This window comes from Acomys minous (genome assembly GCF_964271855.1).
Source record: "Acomys minous genome assembly, chromosome: 9".
Taxonomy (NCBI): Eukaryota; Metazoa; Chordata; class Mammalia; order Rodentia; family Muridae; genus Acomys; species Acomys minous.
The window spans coordinates 116,944,836-116,961,456 of NC_140490.1; the positions used below are offsets into that span (position 1 = coordinate 116,944,836).

Genomic DNA, 16,621 nt, shown 5'->3' on the forward strand with positions numbered 1-16,621 from the left:
TTACTTAAAGAATGAAGTCAATAATTAAGCTGAAACAACACAACACTAAAATACAATCACTTCCATAAAGTTATATCAAATAGGATACAAGCAGATCAATAAAACACAAAAGCTAGGTAACTGGATTTTTATTTTAATACACAGTATGAGAAATGAACTTGTAAATCAACTGATTTGTACGGAAAGTGAAAGAGCAAATAAATTAGACCCATGTTTAAAACAGGAGGTCAGCTAAATGTTCACACGTAAGGCTATCATGGACATATCAATCCCAGTCTTCTTTAAAATGATGAGGTCTTTCAAATACAACTTTGCTAACAGCTGGTCCAGAGAGCAACAGCAAGTGGGAATGCTCAACAGGGGTGGTGATCAGGGACACGTTTCCTACGAGAGAAAACCCATACAATTAGGAAAAAGTAAAGTGTGAGTTTTAACTAATTGTTTGGCTATAAATGCAGTCAGAACCCGTCTTACTAAAACCACTGTAGCCCCACTTCCCTACTTAACAGCTCCCAATGTCTCACCCAAATGCCCTACCTACTTAATAAACAATACTCTACAAAAATGGTTAACCTGGTCTTTGCGCTCTTTTCTTTTTTTGAAGACCAGATAATACTGTATATCCTAAGACTAGACTTGAACTTGAAATCCTCCTGCCTCAATCTCCCTAAGAAATATGCTACTGCACTTGGCTTACTTCATGGTTTTGAATAATGTAGGTATTAGGAAAGTTTACCAAATTAGACAGTTACATTAAACCAAAGCCACAGAATGACAATACACAGGGTTCTGGATGACAGTCTACTCAGGAGCACAACAACTGCCAACAGACAGGCTAGAGACTGGGTGAGGAGATTAGCTCACCAGTAACCACCCCGTATGTCTCAAGCTCTCTGGTGACCACACAGTGATGGGGATGTAAGAACTGCTGGCAGGATAGAGATGGCTCAGAGGCTGAAAGCACTGGCTGCTCCTCCAGAGATCCCGAGTTCAATTCCCAGCACCCACATGATGGTTCATAACCATCTAAGTCGAGATCTGGTGCCCTCTTCTGATATACAAGACGGCTGCAGTATCGGTGAATTTTTGTAATTTATTTCTCTTGTAGCTCCTACTTTGTCTCTCTTACTCTTGCATTTTCTCTAAGGTGCCCCTTTTCTCTCTCACTGTCTGTACACTCACGGCCATTCAGGTCCTGACTCCTCTTCCTTTCCCTTCCCTCAAATAAACCTCTCCATATCATTGGGGGGGAAAATCTTTTTGTAAAAAGCTTTTAAACTTTGTATGTGTATAAAACACATATTTTAAAATCATACAGTGGGGGAAAGGAAGTATTTACATCTCCTTGGTATGTGAGATTCAGGAACAATCAACTAAGTTTTCTGAAGTTTAGACACACTTCTGAGGACCTTCCACTTAGATATTCAGCTTCACAGACACTCACAAGTCCTCTAGTGGCCCGCGACCTGTACTTTGAGTTCTCCCTCTGTCTCCTGAACTTACTACACATCAATTTTATCCCCTGCCACTGCATTAACACTGTATGTCAAAACTATTGTTACCACAGTCCGTTTGTAAACGCAGGTCATTATCACCCTTGACTGATCATCCTGTGGCGGATTGTTTCTTCTTTTCACCTGGCATCATGCGCACACGTTCACATGGCTTTCATTTTCCTCATGGGCATTTCCCTCACCCCAAAGCAGTGGAGCCAGCCAAGTATGAACTAAAGTGTCTAAATCCTTCCTTTGTCAGATTTTTTTGACACAGCAACATGAAACAGACTGATGCACTTCACTTAACCGCTTTTGTCTGGAAGCACTTTAAAAAGAATTTAAAGTAACTTTCTAAAGTGTGAACCTGTACGGGACCTTGTCCAAGGAGTGCTTGGAATGTTGATGTGAGCCACGTGTGGGGCCATCTCAGCACCTGATGCTCAGAGACCACGGCTCTGATTCTGAGCCAGCCCAGGTCACATGGCAAGACCATCTCCCACACAGAACCAACAATCCAAACATGCATCTATACAGCCCTGTCTCCAGGAAAGCAAGCCTGGATCATCCTGGTAAAACAAAGTCAGAGAGCCAAGAGCTCCCTGGTACTTGACCTTTAGAAGCCTGCCTCTTAACCCTTCCAATCTGAGTGTCCCTGGCTGTCCATACCTCTTTCTTCCTAACAACTATGACCACATAGTTAATTTGCACAGTACTCTACTAAAATTTTAAATACAATTATCAAGTAAGTAGAGCTCCCTGAACGTTGTCTCATGCACATCTTCCTGAAAGTGTGAGCCCTCTAGTACCTTGGCGCTGCTTTGATAATGTTGTCCACACGGAGAATCACCTCTGCTGCTTCAGCTGCACTCAGAAGAACCTGCCGCTTCACTTGGAAACTTTCTGTAATACCCAGGATTGCCATATCTCCAATAGTGCCTTCTTTCATATCTGAAAAGATAGTTATTACAGTAACTTTAACAAATAAGGTATGAAAGCATCTCTAATAGCTTGTCACAAAGTTACTGCACATACTACCCGATTCAGTTAGCAGATCAGTCTATAAAAGAAAGCACTCAAAGAAAACCTGTAAAAATGTCTTTAATTGTAGTACGGATAGGATCAGTGACTCAGTGGTTAGCAACATTCCCTGTTCTTGAAAAGGACCTGGAGAGGGTATTGGTGTGCGTGCACCCGCGCGCGCGCACACACACACACACACACACACACACACACACACACACACACACGGGCGGGAGTGTGTGTGTGTAGGCACATACCTTTAATCTCAGCATTTGAAAGACAGGCAGAACTGAGTTCAAGGCTGGCCTGGTCTACACAGCCAACTCTTAAGTTAGAGAAGGTAACATAATGAAACCGTGACTCACTAAAAAGGGGGGGCTGGAGAAATGGCTTCACAGTTAACAATAACAGTTCTTCCAAAGAAACGTGGATTGATTCCCAGCACCCACATGGAAGCTCACAATAGTCTCTAACTCTAGTTCCAGAGGATCCGTGGCTTCTTCAAGCTTCTGCAGGCACCAGGCCTATCTATGGTTATCTTGCTAGGCACTTTTACTTATACATTAGAAGTTGACATTCAAGACTGTACCACTGTTTGCTATAAAACTAGAAACTAACACTGTAAGCTCTATTTACCTGTCCTAATACCAAACTGTTAACAAAGCTATTAAGTAGTTCTATACCGCTTACAGCAATGCTGTGAATACAAAATTAGGACACATATCCCAAATAGTAATTATAAAATAAGTATCATTGACATATTTTTTTAAAGATTTATTTATTTATTTATTATTATGTAAACTGTGCTCTGCCTACATGTATACCTGCAGGCCAGAAAAGAGCATCAGATCACATTATAGATGGCTATGAGCCACCATGTCGTTGCTGAGAATTGAACTTAGGACCTCTGCAAGAGCAGTCAGTGTTCTTCAACTCTGAGCCATCTCTCCATTCTGAGCACTGGCATCTTTTATACAATTAGGATAAGAAGTTAAAAAAATAGAAAAAAAAAAAACCAAACCCTATTGAATGAGGATATGGACTACCCTTGCTTTGCGAAATAGACAGTGTCAAACGCCTTCAAACATACAAAATAAGCCAAACAATAGTGACACACAACTGTTATTCAGATCTCAGGATGCAGAGGCAGGCAAATATCTGATTTCAAACTGTAAACGGTTATGTTTGTATGTATGGATTAGTGCTGCCCGCAGCCTTACTCAGAAAAGCTTGTCTGCAGTGGGTGGCAGTTAATGCCTAGACTTCTAACTGGTGAAAGTACAGGAAATAAGCACTGTTGAGGGTTTGGTCCTAAACAGAACAAGCAGATGACTCCCTACACAACAGGGGTAAACGCTGTAGGATGCGAAGTGCTGAGAAGGGGTACCTTCTGCACTTGAGGTGCCCCGTGTACCTGTCACTTCACAGCAGTAGTGGCCCATTAACATTCCATCCTGGAGAACAGAGCGGCTCATGAGGCCCCATCCCTCACTGAAAAACTACAGGTAATAATGGCTGCTGGGGAAGGATGAGACGCACCTCAAGGCACAGCCTCGATAAGGTGCCTTTGTGCAAGTAAATTACCGTCTACCCACAAAAGTGGGACAGGGACTTGGAAACAAAGGCTTCAGTGGAAGAAAAAAGAAGTTAAGAGCACAATGGGATGGGGATATGACCAATGTGCACTGTGTGTGTAGCTGGACAGAGACACACAAGGTGCATGGGTGTAAACTGAGACAGAGTTTCTCTGTGTAGTCCTGGCCTCCCTTTTGTAGACCAGGCTGGCCTCGAACTCACAGCGATCTGCCGGCCTCTGCCTCCTGAGTGCTGGGATTAAAGGTATGTGCCATCATGCTGGGTGCCATTTTTTTGTTTTAATTGAAGAAAACTACTTTCAAAAATGACTGCAAAAGTCCACTTGACTTCTTACCCAGTCCAGCAGTTGTTCGGCCCTCACTGTGAGCAGCTCGGAGCTGTGACACCAGATCTGCACTGTCATAACCTGCATTGTCAGCTATGATGGTCGGCAACTGCAATATGAAAATGACAAATAACCACCAAGGAATGACTGTCTCTTACCTAAGAGACAGCTCTAAATTCATATAGCTGAAAATCATGTAAAAAGCTGCTTCCCTTTCTTTTTTTTTTTGGTTTTTTGAGACAGGGTTTTTTCTGTGTAGTCTTGGCTGTCCTCAAACTCACAGCGATCTGCCTACCTCTGCTTCCCGCCTTTCTTTTTTTTAAGACAAGCTCTTACTGTACAGACAAGGCTAGTCTTACATTTGAGATCCTCTGACTCAACCTCCCAAGTGCTGAGATTATAGGTAAAGAGCTCACCTGATTGTTTCTCTCTCTTTCTCTCTCTAAGGTTTTTTTGAGACAGGGTTTTTCTGTGTAACAGTCCTGACTGTCCTGGACTCGCTTTTGTAGACCAAACTGACCTTGAACTCACAGCGATCTGCCTGCTTCTTCCTCCCGAGTGCTGGGATTAAAGGCGTACGCCACCACGCCCAGTCTGGCTGTTTCTTAATATCTATCATGATTTAGTATAAAATCATAACCAAAATATAAAACAGTGACCCAATTCATTTTGGTAAAGGCAAGGAAAATCTCTAGAATAGAAAATACATTAATGAAATTTATGTTCAGATCTCTCTTCTTTTCAGAGACAAGAGTTTCTCAGTGTAGCTGTAGCTATCCTAGAAAAGCTGGTCTTGAACCCACGGATCTGCCTGCCTCTGCCTGGCTAGATCTCTTTTGATAGTTTACCATTCTCAGTGCTTTAGCATAAGACTCCATTGCTACAGCTTCTTTTCCTGGGGTTTTACTGGCAAGTTTTGTCACAGCATGAGCCATCAGCATCTCAGAACAACCTACAAATTAAAATTTACAAAAACTTGTGTTATTCACTCAGCTGTCCCCAAAACCATGAATTATTAACTTTCCTTAAGATTTGTCTTTTAAAAATAACATTTGATAACATTTGATTTTTAATGTTTACTGTTAATGATTTTAAACATTTGTAGAAACAGTAGTTAACATTCATTTATAAATCATACTGCACGTCAATAAACAAAGTATTAACATTTTCCACATACTTACCTCCTCCATAAACTGTTCTAGGATCTTTTACAGTTTGGGCAAGAACACAAAGGGCATCATGCAAAGATCTTTCAGCTTCATCCAAAATTTGTTGGGTGGCACCACGAAGTACAATGGTACAGGCCTCACCTAAAGTTAAACGTAACACTCGTAAGTCAGGTGCCATCTAGTCACACCCCACAAAAACATTTGCACTCCATATAAGTGATGATTACTACTGTGTTTTGAAGCTGGCTTGCACCATGTAACACTTTGTCAGCAAAAATCCATGCTCTTAAGTGATAAAAAAAAAATCTATGTAAAATTTACACATTTCAAAAAGGCGCAGTGGCTGGGTGTGGTGGGTAATCCCAGCACTTGGGAGGCAGAGGCAGGCGGATTGCTGTGAGTTCAAGGCCAGCCTGGTCTACAACGTGAGTCTAGGACACCCAAGGCTACACAGAGAAACCCTGTCTCAAAAAACCAAAAATAAATAAATAAATAAAAAAGACACAGCAAAGCATCAACCTGACTTCAAGATACTGAAACAAAACACAAAATAGGCACTCTCAAAATTTGTATTTGTCCTTATAAGATACATATGTCCACTGAGTTTACTAATCTCTATTCGTGGGTGTGTGTGTGTGTGCGCGCGCGCGCTTGTATATGACACACACATGTGTGCATAGTAGTCAGAGAGGGTATTGGTTCTCTCTCTCTCCTTCTACCATGTGGAGGAAACTCAGACCACCAGGCTTGGCATCCAGCACCTTTGCCCACAGAGGCACCTTGCCAGCCTATAGGATGTATTTAGGACTATGGCAACTTTTCTTCCATGTTAAGAGGATGGCAAGGACTTAGGTACTTAAGCCAAACTTAGCATCATCACTCACCAAGGGCAACCCCAGAAAAGTGAATGAGTTTGTCTTCTCCAATCATGACTTCTTCAATAAGTTTGCAACTTCCAAGCTTCACCAGTTCTGGATGATCAAAGGTAGAGGCGATTTCACCACCTATGAACATAAACACATTACTAGGCAGGCAGAGTGTTCTGGGCTCGAGGCTGTTCCTAGATTGACTCACCTAAACATTTCTACCATTTGGAAAATTAAAAACTTAGGAGAATTATGTCTGAATTCAAGCACAAGGCATGTACTTGGCTTACTCTGAAGGGCACAAAGTCTTCATTAAAGGTCAATGGAACGTCACCTCACACGGCACAAATAACTGAAGTATTCAGCAAAACAAAGACTCAAGACTCTTCTGTTAAGCTCAAATTTGCTTAGACTATGCCTAGAAAGTTAAGTCTTTATTTACCAGAGAGAACTCTACAGCCATGGCAAACCTAGTATGTATGTTTGTATGTGTGTGCATACACACATACAGATATATAAATTTGGTATATACTTTAAATGTTTCTAACCTAAAACCCCAAATGTGCAACTTTTAAAGACTGAAAATGACACCAGAAGAAAACTCTGTGTCTGAGCTCATGTAACAGACCAGTGAAAATGTGGACAACCAAAACCCACAAAGTGCCTTCTCCTGTGTAAGGCATATACATCTAATATAAATAAACTTCGTATTTAGACTTAGGTTCCACCCCTAAGGTATCTCATTATGCATAATCAAATACCTCACTCCACACCCCCAAAATCCAACATCTGAGAAACTTCTGATACTAAGCATTTCAAATAGGATCAGCAAGGTCAAATAGGTCCAAATGGGACCAGCAAGATAGTTCAGCAACTAAAGCCACTTGCCACAGAGCCGGATAACCTAGTTTGAGACCAGGCTCACACAGTAAGTGGAGAAAATCAACTATGATGTCATCCTGTGACCTCCACATGCAAGCCATGGCACACATACACCCAGCACACAGGAGCAGTCAATCCATGGAATTCTTAAAACAATGTAATTAAACTAAGGGCATTGTTTAGAATAAGTATTTCTATAGTCTTAGCTCTTTAAGCGGTTTCTTCATATTGTCAATGATTTGCACAGTAACACTCAATAACTTCAAGAATGATAACTATACTTTCTAGAAACTAATGCCTTTTTCCATACCTGTGACAAGAGCCAGGCGCTCCACACCTGCAAAGTCTGCATGCTCAATAGCCATGACACCAGCAGCACCGAAGAGTTGTTCAGGATAATTATAAATTAACTGTCTGAAAGCAAAACAAACAAAAACATGCTCAAAATTACTACTTCTCATGATGAATTACTTTAGGATGCAAAACTCCAAGCATTTTTACTTCATCAGAAAAAAACAAAAGACAAAAAAACACAAACCTCATGATTTATATTCAATCCTTGAGTCTCAAATGATATGAGAACCCACTCCACAAGTTATCCTCTGACCTCCATAGCATAAGCAAAAGAAACTAAAAGTGCATGAATCATCAGCTGTCTGATGATCCACACGGTACGCTCTACCTGCCTGTTAGCCACTTAATAACCCTCTGCATCAGAATTACAACAACTCAATGTTACCTCACTGTTAGTGCTCAACAGCTTTACACTGAATGACAATACCCGACTAACGTAGCTCACTTCATACCACATCAAGCACCGCATCCTTCTATCAGAACATGAGAGCTGAGTGCAGCACAACAGAGAACTGAGGACAGTGCACTAAGGAACTGAAGAATCTTGGAACATACAAAACTTGCCTTTGACCTAACAGTCACTCTAAGTCTATGTAAATCTTAGCTGACTGGATGCATTGCAACAGTCTATAAACTGTTAAGTAAAGCCATGTGCACCAGTTTATAACAATAAGTAATTTGGTAGGCAATACAATTTTCCAAAGAAAAAAACCTTCAAATTACAGACCTGTTAATAAAGCAATTTATTCCATGCTTAAGAATACGTTCAACTTTCTCCTTCATCTTTTCCTTTTCTGCATGTTCTATTTCTGCGACCTTTGCTGTGGAATCAACTCTTACCCGAGAGCCAAATATCTAAGACAAAACACATAAAGGCAGCACAAGTTTCACTTTTCTTAAAAATGAAGCTCAATTAACAGTGTTTTTCAGTTTTTTAGTATATGCGGTTATGATATATACAACTATTATATATTATATAATATACATGGGTGTATTATCTGTACATAGATCCAAGCTGTTTAGTTTAACTAACTCCTGTTAATACCAAACAGCAACAGAATTTCAAGAAATGCAGTCACATACCTTTATTTTGTCTGTGTCCATTCCAGTATTTGCAATAAGAATTTTAGCATTTTCAATTCTCTTTGGTTGATTTACTCCAATTTTCTTATCCAACAGAAAACCTACAAATAAAGATGGTAGGTAATACTTAAAGGATGCATTAGTAGACCCTCAAAGTTGTCTACGATACCAAATTAGTAATTAAATAATGCATTTTAAAGTTCAATGTATCATGTTTCCAGACTCTATAAAGCAGTCCATTGTAGCAGTGGTCACAAACACGAACTCATTATTTAAAATACTTATGAAAAACAGAACATATGTGGTTGGAAAGACAGCTCAGCGGTTTAGAGCCCCTGTTGGCTCTTGCAGAGGACCTGAGTTCAACTCCTAGCACCCACATGGTGGCTCATAGCCATCCATAACTCCTGTGCTGGGGGATGCAATGCTATTTCCTGGGTTCTACAGGCACTAGGCATGCACATGACACAGACATATATGTAGGCAAAACACCCAAACACATTAATAAAGAAAATAGAGAACACACACAGGCAATCTTACAGCATTAGTACAGATCAAACCACATCACCTTAAAACTTGTTTCATCTACATACAGCAGACCAGTCTATAGATTACAATGTAAAAACATTTTAAAGTTCATTTTTACTAGTTTAAAACCAGTAAGAGCTGGGCATGGTGGCACATGCCTTTAATCCCAGCACTCAGGAGGCAGAGGCAGGTGGATTGCTGTGAGTTCAAGGCTAGCCTGGTCTACAAAGCGAGCCTAGGATAGCCATGACTACACAGAGAAACCCTGTCTTGGGAAAATAAATAAATAAATAAATAAAACCAACAAGACATAAGAGGAGACAGAGGTCAGCCTGTTCTACACAGCAAGTTTCAGGAAAGCCAGGGCAACATGATAAAGCCCTTGCTCCACAAGAATAAAATTTAAAAAAGCTAATTCCACCTAGTGGTAAAAAGGAAACACCATGGACAAAGCAACTAGACAAAGCTGGTCTGAATCATGTGCTTGCCCTTAGTGGCTTTTGGCTGAGTGTCAACCAGACACTTATATAGAAATCATGTATTTTAAAAGTGGCCTTGTTGGTTTGGTAGCACCATGACCTAGTAGTACTGACCACCTTCAAGGCTTCTTTAAGACATGTAAGCAACTTTTAGCTTATTAAGCCTACCTTGTGCTTTCTGCTCTATTTGGCTAAACTCTATCCTCACTTATCAGATCATCATTACAAGAACTACAGGATTAAAGTCCCAATTACAATTCCTGGCACAGAGTGCACATACAAGGACGGCAAGCAGTATGAGCCACTATTACAAGGCTCTTCCCCTCCTGGCAGACCACTAGAAACAGTGCACAGACTTTGCACATCAATGCATCCACAAAATTGCATACAACAAATGACATAAGACACAGCAAAACCAAGACTCCAAATCACTTGTAGAAACAAACTACACAGCACAACTTGACTTTTTTCTTTTTTTAAACCCTTTTTAAGACAATGATGCCCAGTGGTAGTGCACGCCTATATACCCAGCACTTAGGCTGGGCTTGTGAGTTCAAGGCCAGCCTGGTCTACAGAGTGAGTGCCAGGACAGCCAAGACTACATACAGAAACCCTGTCTTGAAAAAACAAACAAACAAACCCAAAACCAAAAACCAACAACAACAACAACAAAAAGAAACAAACAAAAAAGAAATAGACAATGCCTATATGGTCCATACCTCATTTGAAAGTAAATACAGTGTCAAGACACTGAAAACCCTCTGCCCTACAAATAACACTAAGAAAAAACATACCCAAGACTCAGTTCTCAATAATCACATACAATTATTGTCAAAGAAACATTGGCAATATTTTTCTTAAAATAACAGAAGATAAGCTGGAGAAAGTTCAGTTGTTAAGAGTGCTGACTGCTGCAGAGCACCTGAATGTGGCTCCCAGCACCCACACTGGCTCACACCAGTCTGCAAGTCCACCTTGAACAGAGCTGCTGCCTCTGCCACTGCCACGTACACACCCATACACAAACACGCACATGATTAAAATAATTTTGGATACAAAACTTCCTGGGGCTAGGAATGTAGCTCAGTTAAAAGACTGTCTACGTAGCAGTCACAAGGCCCTAGATGGATTCCCCAGCACTGTATCAAACTAGGTGTGGTGGTGCATGCTTGTCATCTCAGAGTTTGGGAGATGGCAGAAGGAACAGAAGTTTAAGGTCATGGGGGGGGGGGGAGACAGACAGACAGACACACACACACACACCCTAGAGCCAAGTTCAAGGCCACCCCTAAATAGGCAAGACCATCTTTAAAAACAAGAAACAGGGCATGAAGAGATGGCTCAGTGGTTAAGAGTACTTGCTTCTCTTGCTGAAGACCGGGGTTTGGTCCCCAGTCCCTAACAGTGGCGCACAGCCATCTCTAATCCAGTTCTAGGGGATCTGCTACCTTCTTCTGACCTCCACTGGCACCAGTCATACATGTGACGCACACACATGCTGGCAAAATACAGAATAAGTCCAAGCCTTTTTAATTAAAAGTAATGACAAATGTAAGATCTAGAAATTAAGATGCTGCTGAGATAGTGTGTAAGATGACACATACGGTCAACACAACAAATTGGTTAAAACGACAGCAATGGCTGAGTGGCCCTGAAGACAAGCTTCCTGGCTTTGCAGGGTCTTTGGGAGCCGGTGTCCATGGCACACTCAGCACAAACACATACCTTCATCTAAATAGGAGTCGGCCAGGCTCCCTCCTAGCTTCTTGATGACATGAATCGCCTCCAGATTACCAGAGCCTTTCAATCTGAGCACAGCTTCTACAGCTAATTTAGTAAAGTGGTCCTTGTGATGCGTGAGGAGTTTTGAGGATAATGTCGTTCCTGCAATATTCATTAAATCTTGCCGGAATTTGACTTCATCAGAACTAATAAAACCAAATGAACAAAAGAAAAAACCCTGTTATTAAAATTATCCAAATATATTAAGCACACTTTACTTTTCAAAAATATGCCTAAGTATTTGACCCTAACCAGTCCTCTAAAGTCACCAAAATAAAGACCCTGTAAATAGTCGGGTGTGGTAATGTACAACTTTAATCCCAGCACTGGGGAGGCGGAGGCAGGTAAATCTCTGTGAATTTGAGACCAGCTTGGTCTACAAAAAGAGTTCCACAACAGCCAGGGCTACATAAAGAATTCCTGTCTTGAAAACAATACCCCCCCCCCCCAAAGACAAACCAAAAACCAAAAACCAAAAAACCCCATGTAATCAACTGGATACCATCTTTCCCATCAAACCACCAAGCTTGGTGAGGTGGAAGTAAGCAAGACTACCATGTTGTCAAGAGTGTGGGAAAACTTATCTTTGACACATTTAGCACATATAAAACTTGTGCTAAATTTTGGTTTTGGAGGTTTACTTGGTCATATATACAAATAAAAGTCAACTAAAACATGGTCCTATCTTTGACCTCAGCAATTCTACTTCTAGATGTCTTGGGTAACAAACTTCCTACATTATCATAAAGCTAAAGCTCTTCAAAATGACAATTCTCCAAGGGCAGACAGTCCTGGAGTGAAGCACCCAACAACGATGCTGCAGAGGCTGTATCAATACCCAGAAACACACTGGTTAGCAGCTGTTAGAGGTTAGTAAACCAGGCATGGAGACACAGGCCTGCAGTCCCAGCAGGGGCAGGACAATCTGTGTAAACTTAAGGCGAGTGAGCGCTAGCTAACTGGAGAGCACAGGAGGCCCCAGTGAAGAACGTCAGCCTCCACGCTAGGCAAGGTTAGGCCGCTGTCTCTTGGAGGGTGGCATGGGTACCAGCTGCGAGGGGAGGGAAGGCAGCAAGACTGCGCTCATGTCTCCAATCCCTCTCCCGACTGTTTTCCCAGGGGGACACCAACCCATGGTCCACGGCCGACATCAGCAGGGCCTCTCTTGCTGCCTTTGTGGCTTCCCTCCAACCCGAGATGATGGTCTGTGGATGTATCTTTTTTGCAATTAAAGATTCTGCTTCCTGTCAATAAACAAGAACACAAAAGTAATCAGGGATTCAATTCCTACTCAAAAGCAATCACAGTAACAAGGCCAAAGCGCTCAGCTGCTCTCACCCGGAGCAGCTCTGCTGCTAAAACAGTAACAGAGGTCGTGCCGTCACCAACTTCGTCATCTTGAACCCGTGACATATCTAGGGAAAAAAACAAAACAAATAAAAACAAAAAACCACGAAATTATTTCTCCACATGACTAAATTCTTTAAAAAACACCCACAACAAATCTAAACCCCACTTATAGAAGGTTCCAAACCTGACAAAGTTTGCGAGACCTTTAAGTTCTTAATACTTTAGCTTGAATATGCCCTCCCAACTTCATGGAAACTTAATCCCTAGTCTTTTTCTGCCTCACCCATGTTATGCCTTCTGTCACATTATGACACAGCAGAAAAGGCCCACTGATCATGGACTTCACAGTTCAGCCAAATAGATTTGTAACTTAAAATTTACCTAGTTTACGGTAAACTAAACTAAACTAAAATGATAACGATGATACTTCTGAAATTTACTTTAATAATGACAGACACCAATGGCCATCATTTAAATAGTTGAAACAGCCTATCAGGAAATAAGTTATTGAAGAATATTAACAAAATAGACCTTCAGACTCACCAACTAAAACTTTAGCTGCTGGATTGTCAACGCCAATGTTTTTCAGAATGGTGGCACCATCATTGGTTACCATTAGAGCGGCATCTCGTCCACTGCTTAGAAGAATTTTATCCTGAAAGGAAACTGGTGTCAAATTAAGGTCCAAGTACTTCTCGAATACCTGAGATCAGTAAGCACACTCAGCTGCACTTGCTCACACGGAAACACTCTGGACGGTGGTGGCAACCAAATGTTTTCAATGCCTGTATCCTACAGCCGAATCTCAGTGTATACCTAAAAAGCGGGCAATGACGGCACATGCCTTGAATCCAGCACTTGGGAGGCAAAGGCAGTTGGATTTGTGAGTTCCAGGACAGCCAGAGCTACAGAGAAACCCTGTCTTAAAACGCCTCCCCTACCACCAAAAGCAGTGCAGGCGATACGAACTAGCTTTGTTACAGCCCCATGACAACGACGGGAACAAGTGTCCCCCAGCAAAGTTAGAAGCAAACCCAGAACACTATAAAGTCTAACATATTAAAAACAACAAACAAACAAAAAACAATGGAACCCTTCCTATGTTAACCAAAGGATTGAATGAAGACTGACTAAATTAGTATTAAGCTACAAAAATAACTTATGCACACAGAAAGTAGCAAAACTCTGAAAATGGCACACTTAAGCACACAGACACACACAAAAAACCCACCAATATCTGTTATTTTAAAAATGTGGTGCAAAAATGTAAGACAAATGTATCCATATGTGAACAGAAAAATATTAGCAGGTTTTGCATCCATCCAAATGGTAACAGCTGTTGCCACTGGAGAGGATGTGGGGTTGGGTAATACGGAGGAGGTCATTTTATAAGTTTTAGATTACAAAACATAAATAAAAAATTGTTACTAACTATATTACACCAAAGGCTTTAAACCGTTATTAAAACTTCTATTTTTCTGGCGTGCCACTGCAACACAAGACCACAGGAAAACAAATCAATGAAACTTGTAAAAAAATTTCCATTTTTCTTACCATGCCCTTCGGTCCCAAAGTGCTCTTCACCAAGTCTCCAATGGCGATGGCACCAATAAAGGATGACTTAAATTATTAAAAAAAAAAAACAAAAATCAGAAAAGGCGGTCAAAATTTACACAGAGAAAAGCTCGATGTTATCATTTAAAAGAGGCAGCAGGGGCTTACCAGACGAGCTGTCTCGGCTCTCTCTTCGTCAGCTCCAGCCTTGAAGATATTAACAGGTGCAAGGGAAAGGGACGCCTAAAAGGGGGAAACCAAGATGCTCCGTCTGAACACCAGTACTCTTTACCGCGGATCTAGGGCCTCTCACTAGATTGCTAAGATCACCCTAAAGGAAAATTAGTTTACAGTATCCTTTCAGGAGCGGGCATATTATTTAAATGGCGAGAGACTTACACATGGGCCCCAGGAATAAATCATCACATCGACTGACTGCTGTGTACGACAGAACTAAAGGCAACACTAAGACGGAGGCAAGCAGCGAGGGCGGAACAGCGGTCCTCGACACCAAGAAGTAACCCTCCATCTTCCACAGGCCTGCACAACCACCCGCCCTTCAAGCCCCGCCCAGGGGAGGGCGGGGCCGACAAGAGAACTAGAAACTTCTTCGCTTAGGGTGAGGTCCGGGGTCGTTGGGGGAGGGTCGTCGGGGTCCCCTCACCGTGAGGAGACCTGATCTTAGGAAGAGATGCTGCCTTAGGGCGCACCTCCCGCCCCCGGAGAGAGCTCGGCCGGCGGGCCCCACGCAGGCCCCATGCCCGGCCCGAGCCATGTGCGGCCGGCCGGCCCAGGAGACGGCCGCAGGGAGCCCGTGACTCCGGCTAAACAAGAGCAGCGGCGGGGAGGCAGGACACGGGGGGACCCTGACCGGGGCACTGGTCGAGGGCTGAGAGCTAGGCTCACCATGGTTCCGACGAATTCAGCGTAGAGGATAATTCCTCACAAACCGCGCCGAGAAGCCAGCAGGGGTGGAAAGGAAGGCGGAAGTGACGACACGCTCTGCCGCAGGAGGCGGGGCTGACCCGCGCGGGTTTCCGCCTCCTGTGTGGCGGGCTGGACCGGAAGCGTAGCCGCTAGCTGTGGGAGGGGCGGGGCCTCGGCTCGCGTCCCGCCCAGTGGCGGAAATCACTGGAGCTCTGGGAAGGGTTAGGGGCCGGCCGATTTAGAGTGGAACTCAGGAACAAAGACAGTGTGCCGCGCCAGTCGCCGCAGGGACGGAGTTCCTGCTTACGTGTGTTTTTAAATTTTAATCTCCCAGGATTTGTTTTAAGCTCAGATGTACAGTTGCAAGTGTTGTGCGCTAAGCATTTCCATTATTTACTGTCCCCGGAAGCAACCATTCGGTTTGTCGTGCTTTTTTTTTTTGGGGGGGGGGGTTGTCGTTATTTACTAATTGACTACTAAACGATACTTTAATTTTAAGCATTATTATAAAGGAATCTTTGATTTGATTTTTTACACAGGGTCTTACTGCGTGGCTCTTGCTTGGCTTGGAACTCACGGACCAGGCTGGCCACTCAGATCCACCTGCCACTGCAGGTGTTAAAGGCAGGTGCCACTACGGCCGGTGTTCTTTTAGTTTCATTTTAAAACGCAGTACCTGGGCCTTAACTGGCCGGGACATGGGCTTTTGCGTCTTAGCTGAGACTTACACATTGGCCCTAGCCATCGAGTTCAGGCGTTCCTCTTTATTTTGTTTTCCCTCAAGAAAAAACACTAAATATTACATGACGTCTGAGTGGAGATCAAGATCAAGTCCCAAATTACTTTAACTTATTAAAAATAGTGTTCTCTACACTTGACACCCAGGGCACCTAAAGAAAGCAAAGCTTGGATGCTTCAAAAAGATGTTAGGTTTTCATTTACCCACTAATAACATTTCTGGTTTTGTTTTGTTTTTTTTTTTTTTTGGTTTTTCGAGACAAGGTCTCTCTGTGTAGCCTTGGCTGACCTGGAGTCACTTTGTAGACCAGGCTGGCCTTGAACTCACAGCGATCCGCCTGCCTCTGCCTCCCAAGTGCTGGGATTAAAGGCATGCGCCACCACTGCCCGGCCCATTTTGATCATTTAGCAAGTACCTGTATTTTTGACACTTGCATTTTCAATTTTTAGGAATTTCTACCCACAGATATAG

The 16,621-nt window shown here is 42.5% G+C and overlaps 1 protein-coding gene across 1 annotated transcript; it reads right to left on the minus strand.

Moving 5' to 3' along the window:
* Positions 1–113: 113 nt before the first annotated feature.
* CCT2 (chaperonin containing TCP1 subunit 2) lies at positions 114–15,542 on the minus strand. The gene is made up of 16 exons (XM_084795375.1): positions 15,391–15,542; positions 14,653–14,727; positions 14,485–14,550; positions 13,474–13,585; positions 12,919–12,995; positions 12,712–12,824; positions 11,524–11,726; positions 8,792–8,892; positions 8,436–8,563; positions 7,665–7,768; positions 6,491–6,610; positions 5,619–5,747; positions 5,286–5,389; positions 4,447–4,546; positions 2,303–2,444; positions 114–384 (listed from the first exon to the last, which is right to left on the minus strand). The coding sequence occupies exons 1-16, from the start codon at positions 15,391–15,393 to the stop codon at positions 354–356; spliced, it is 1,608 nt and encodes a 535-aa protein (XP_084651501.1). The 5' UTR covers positions 15,394–15,542; the 3' UTR covers positions 114–353.
* Positions 15,543–16,621: the final 1,079 nt, after the last annotated feature.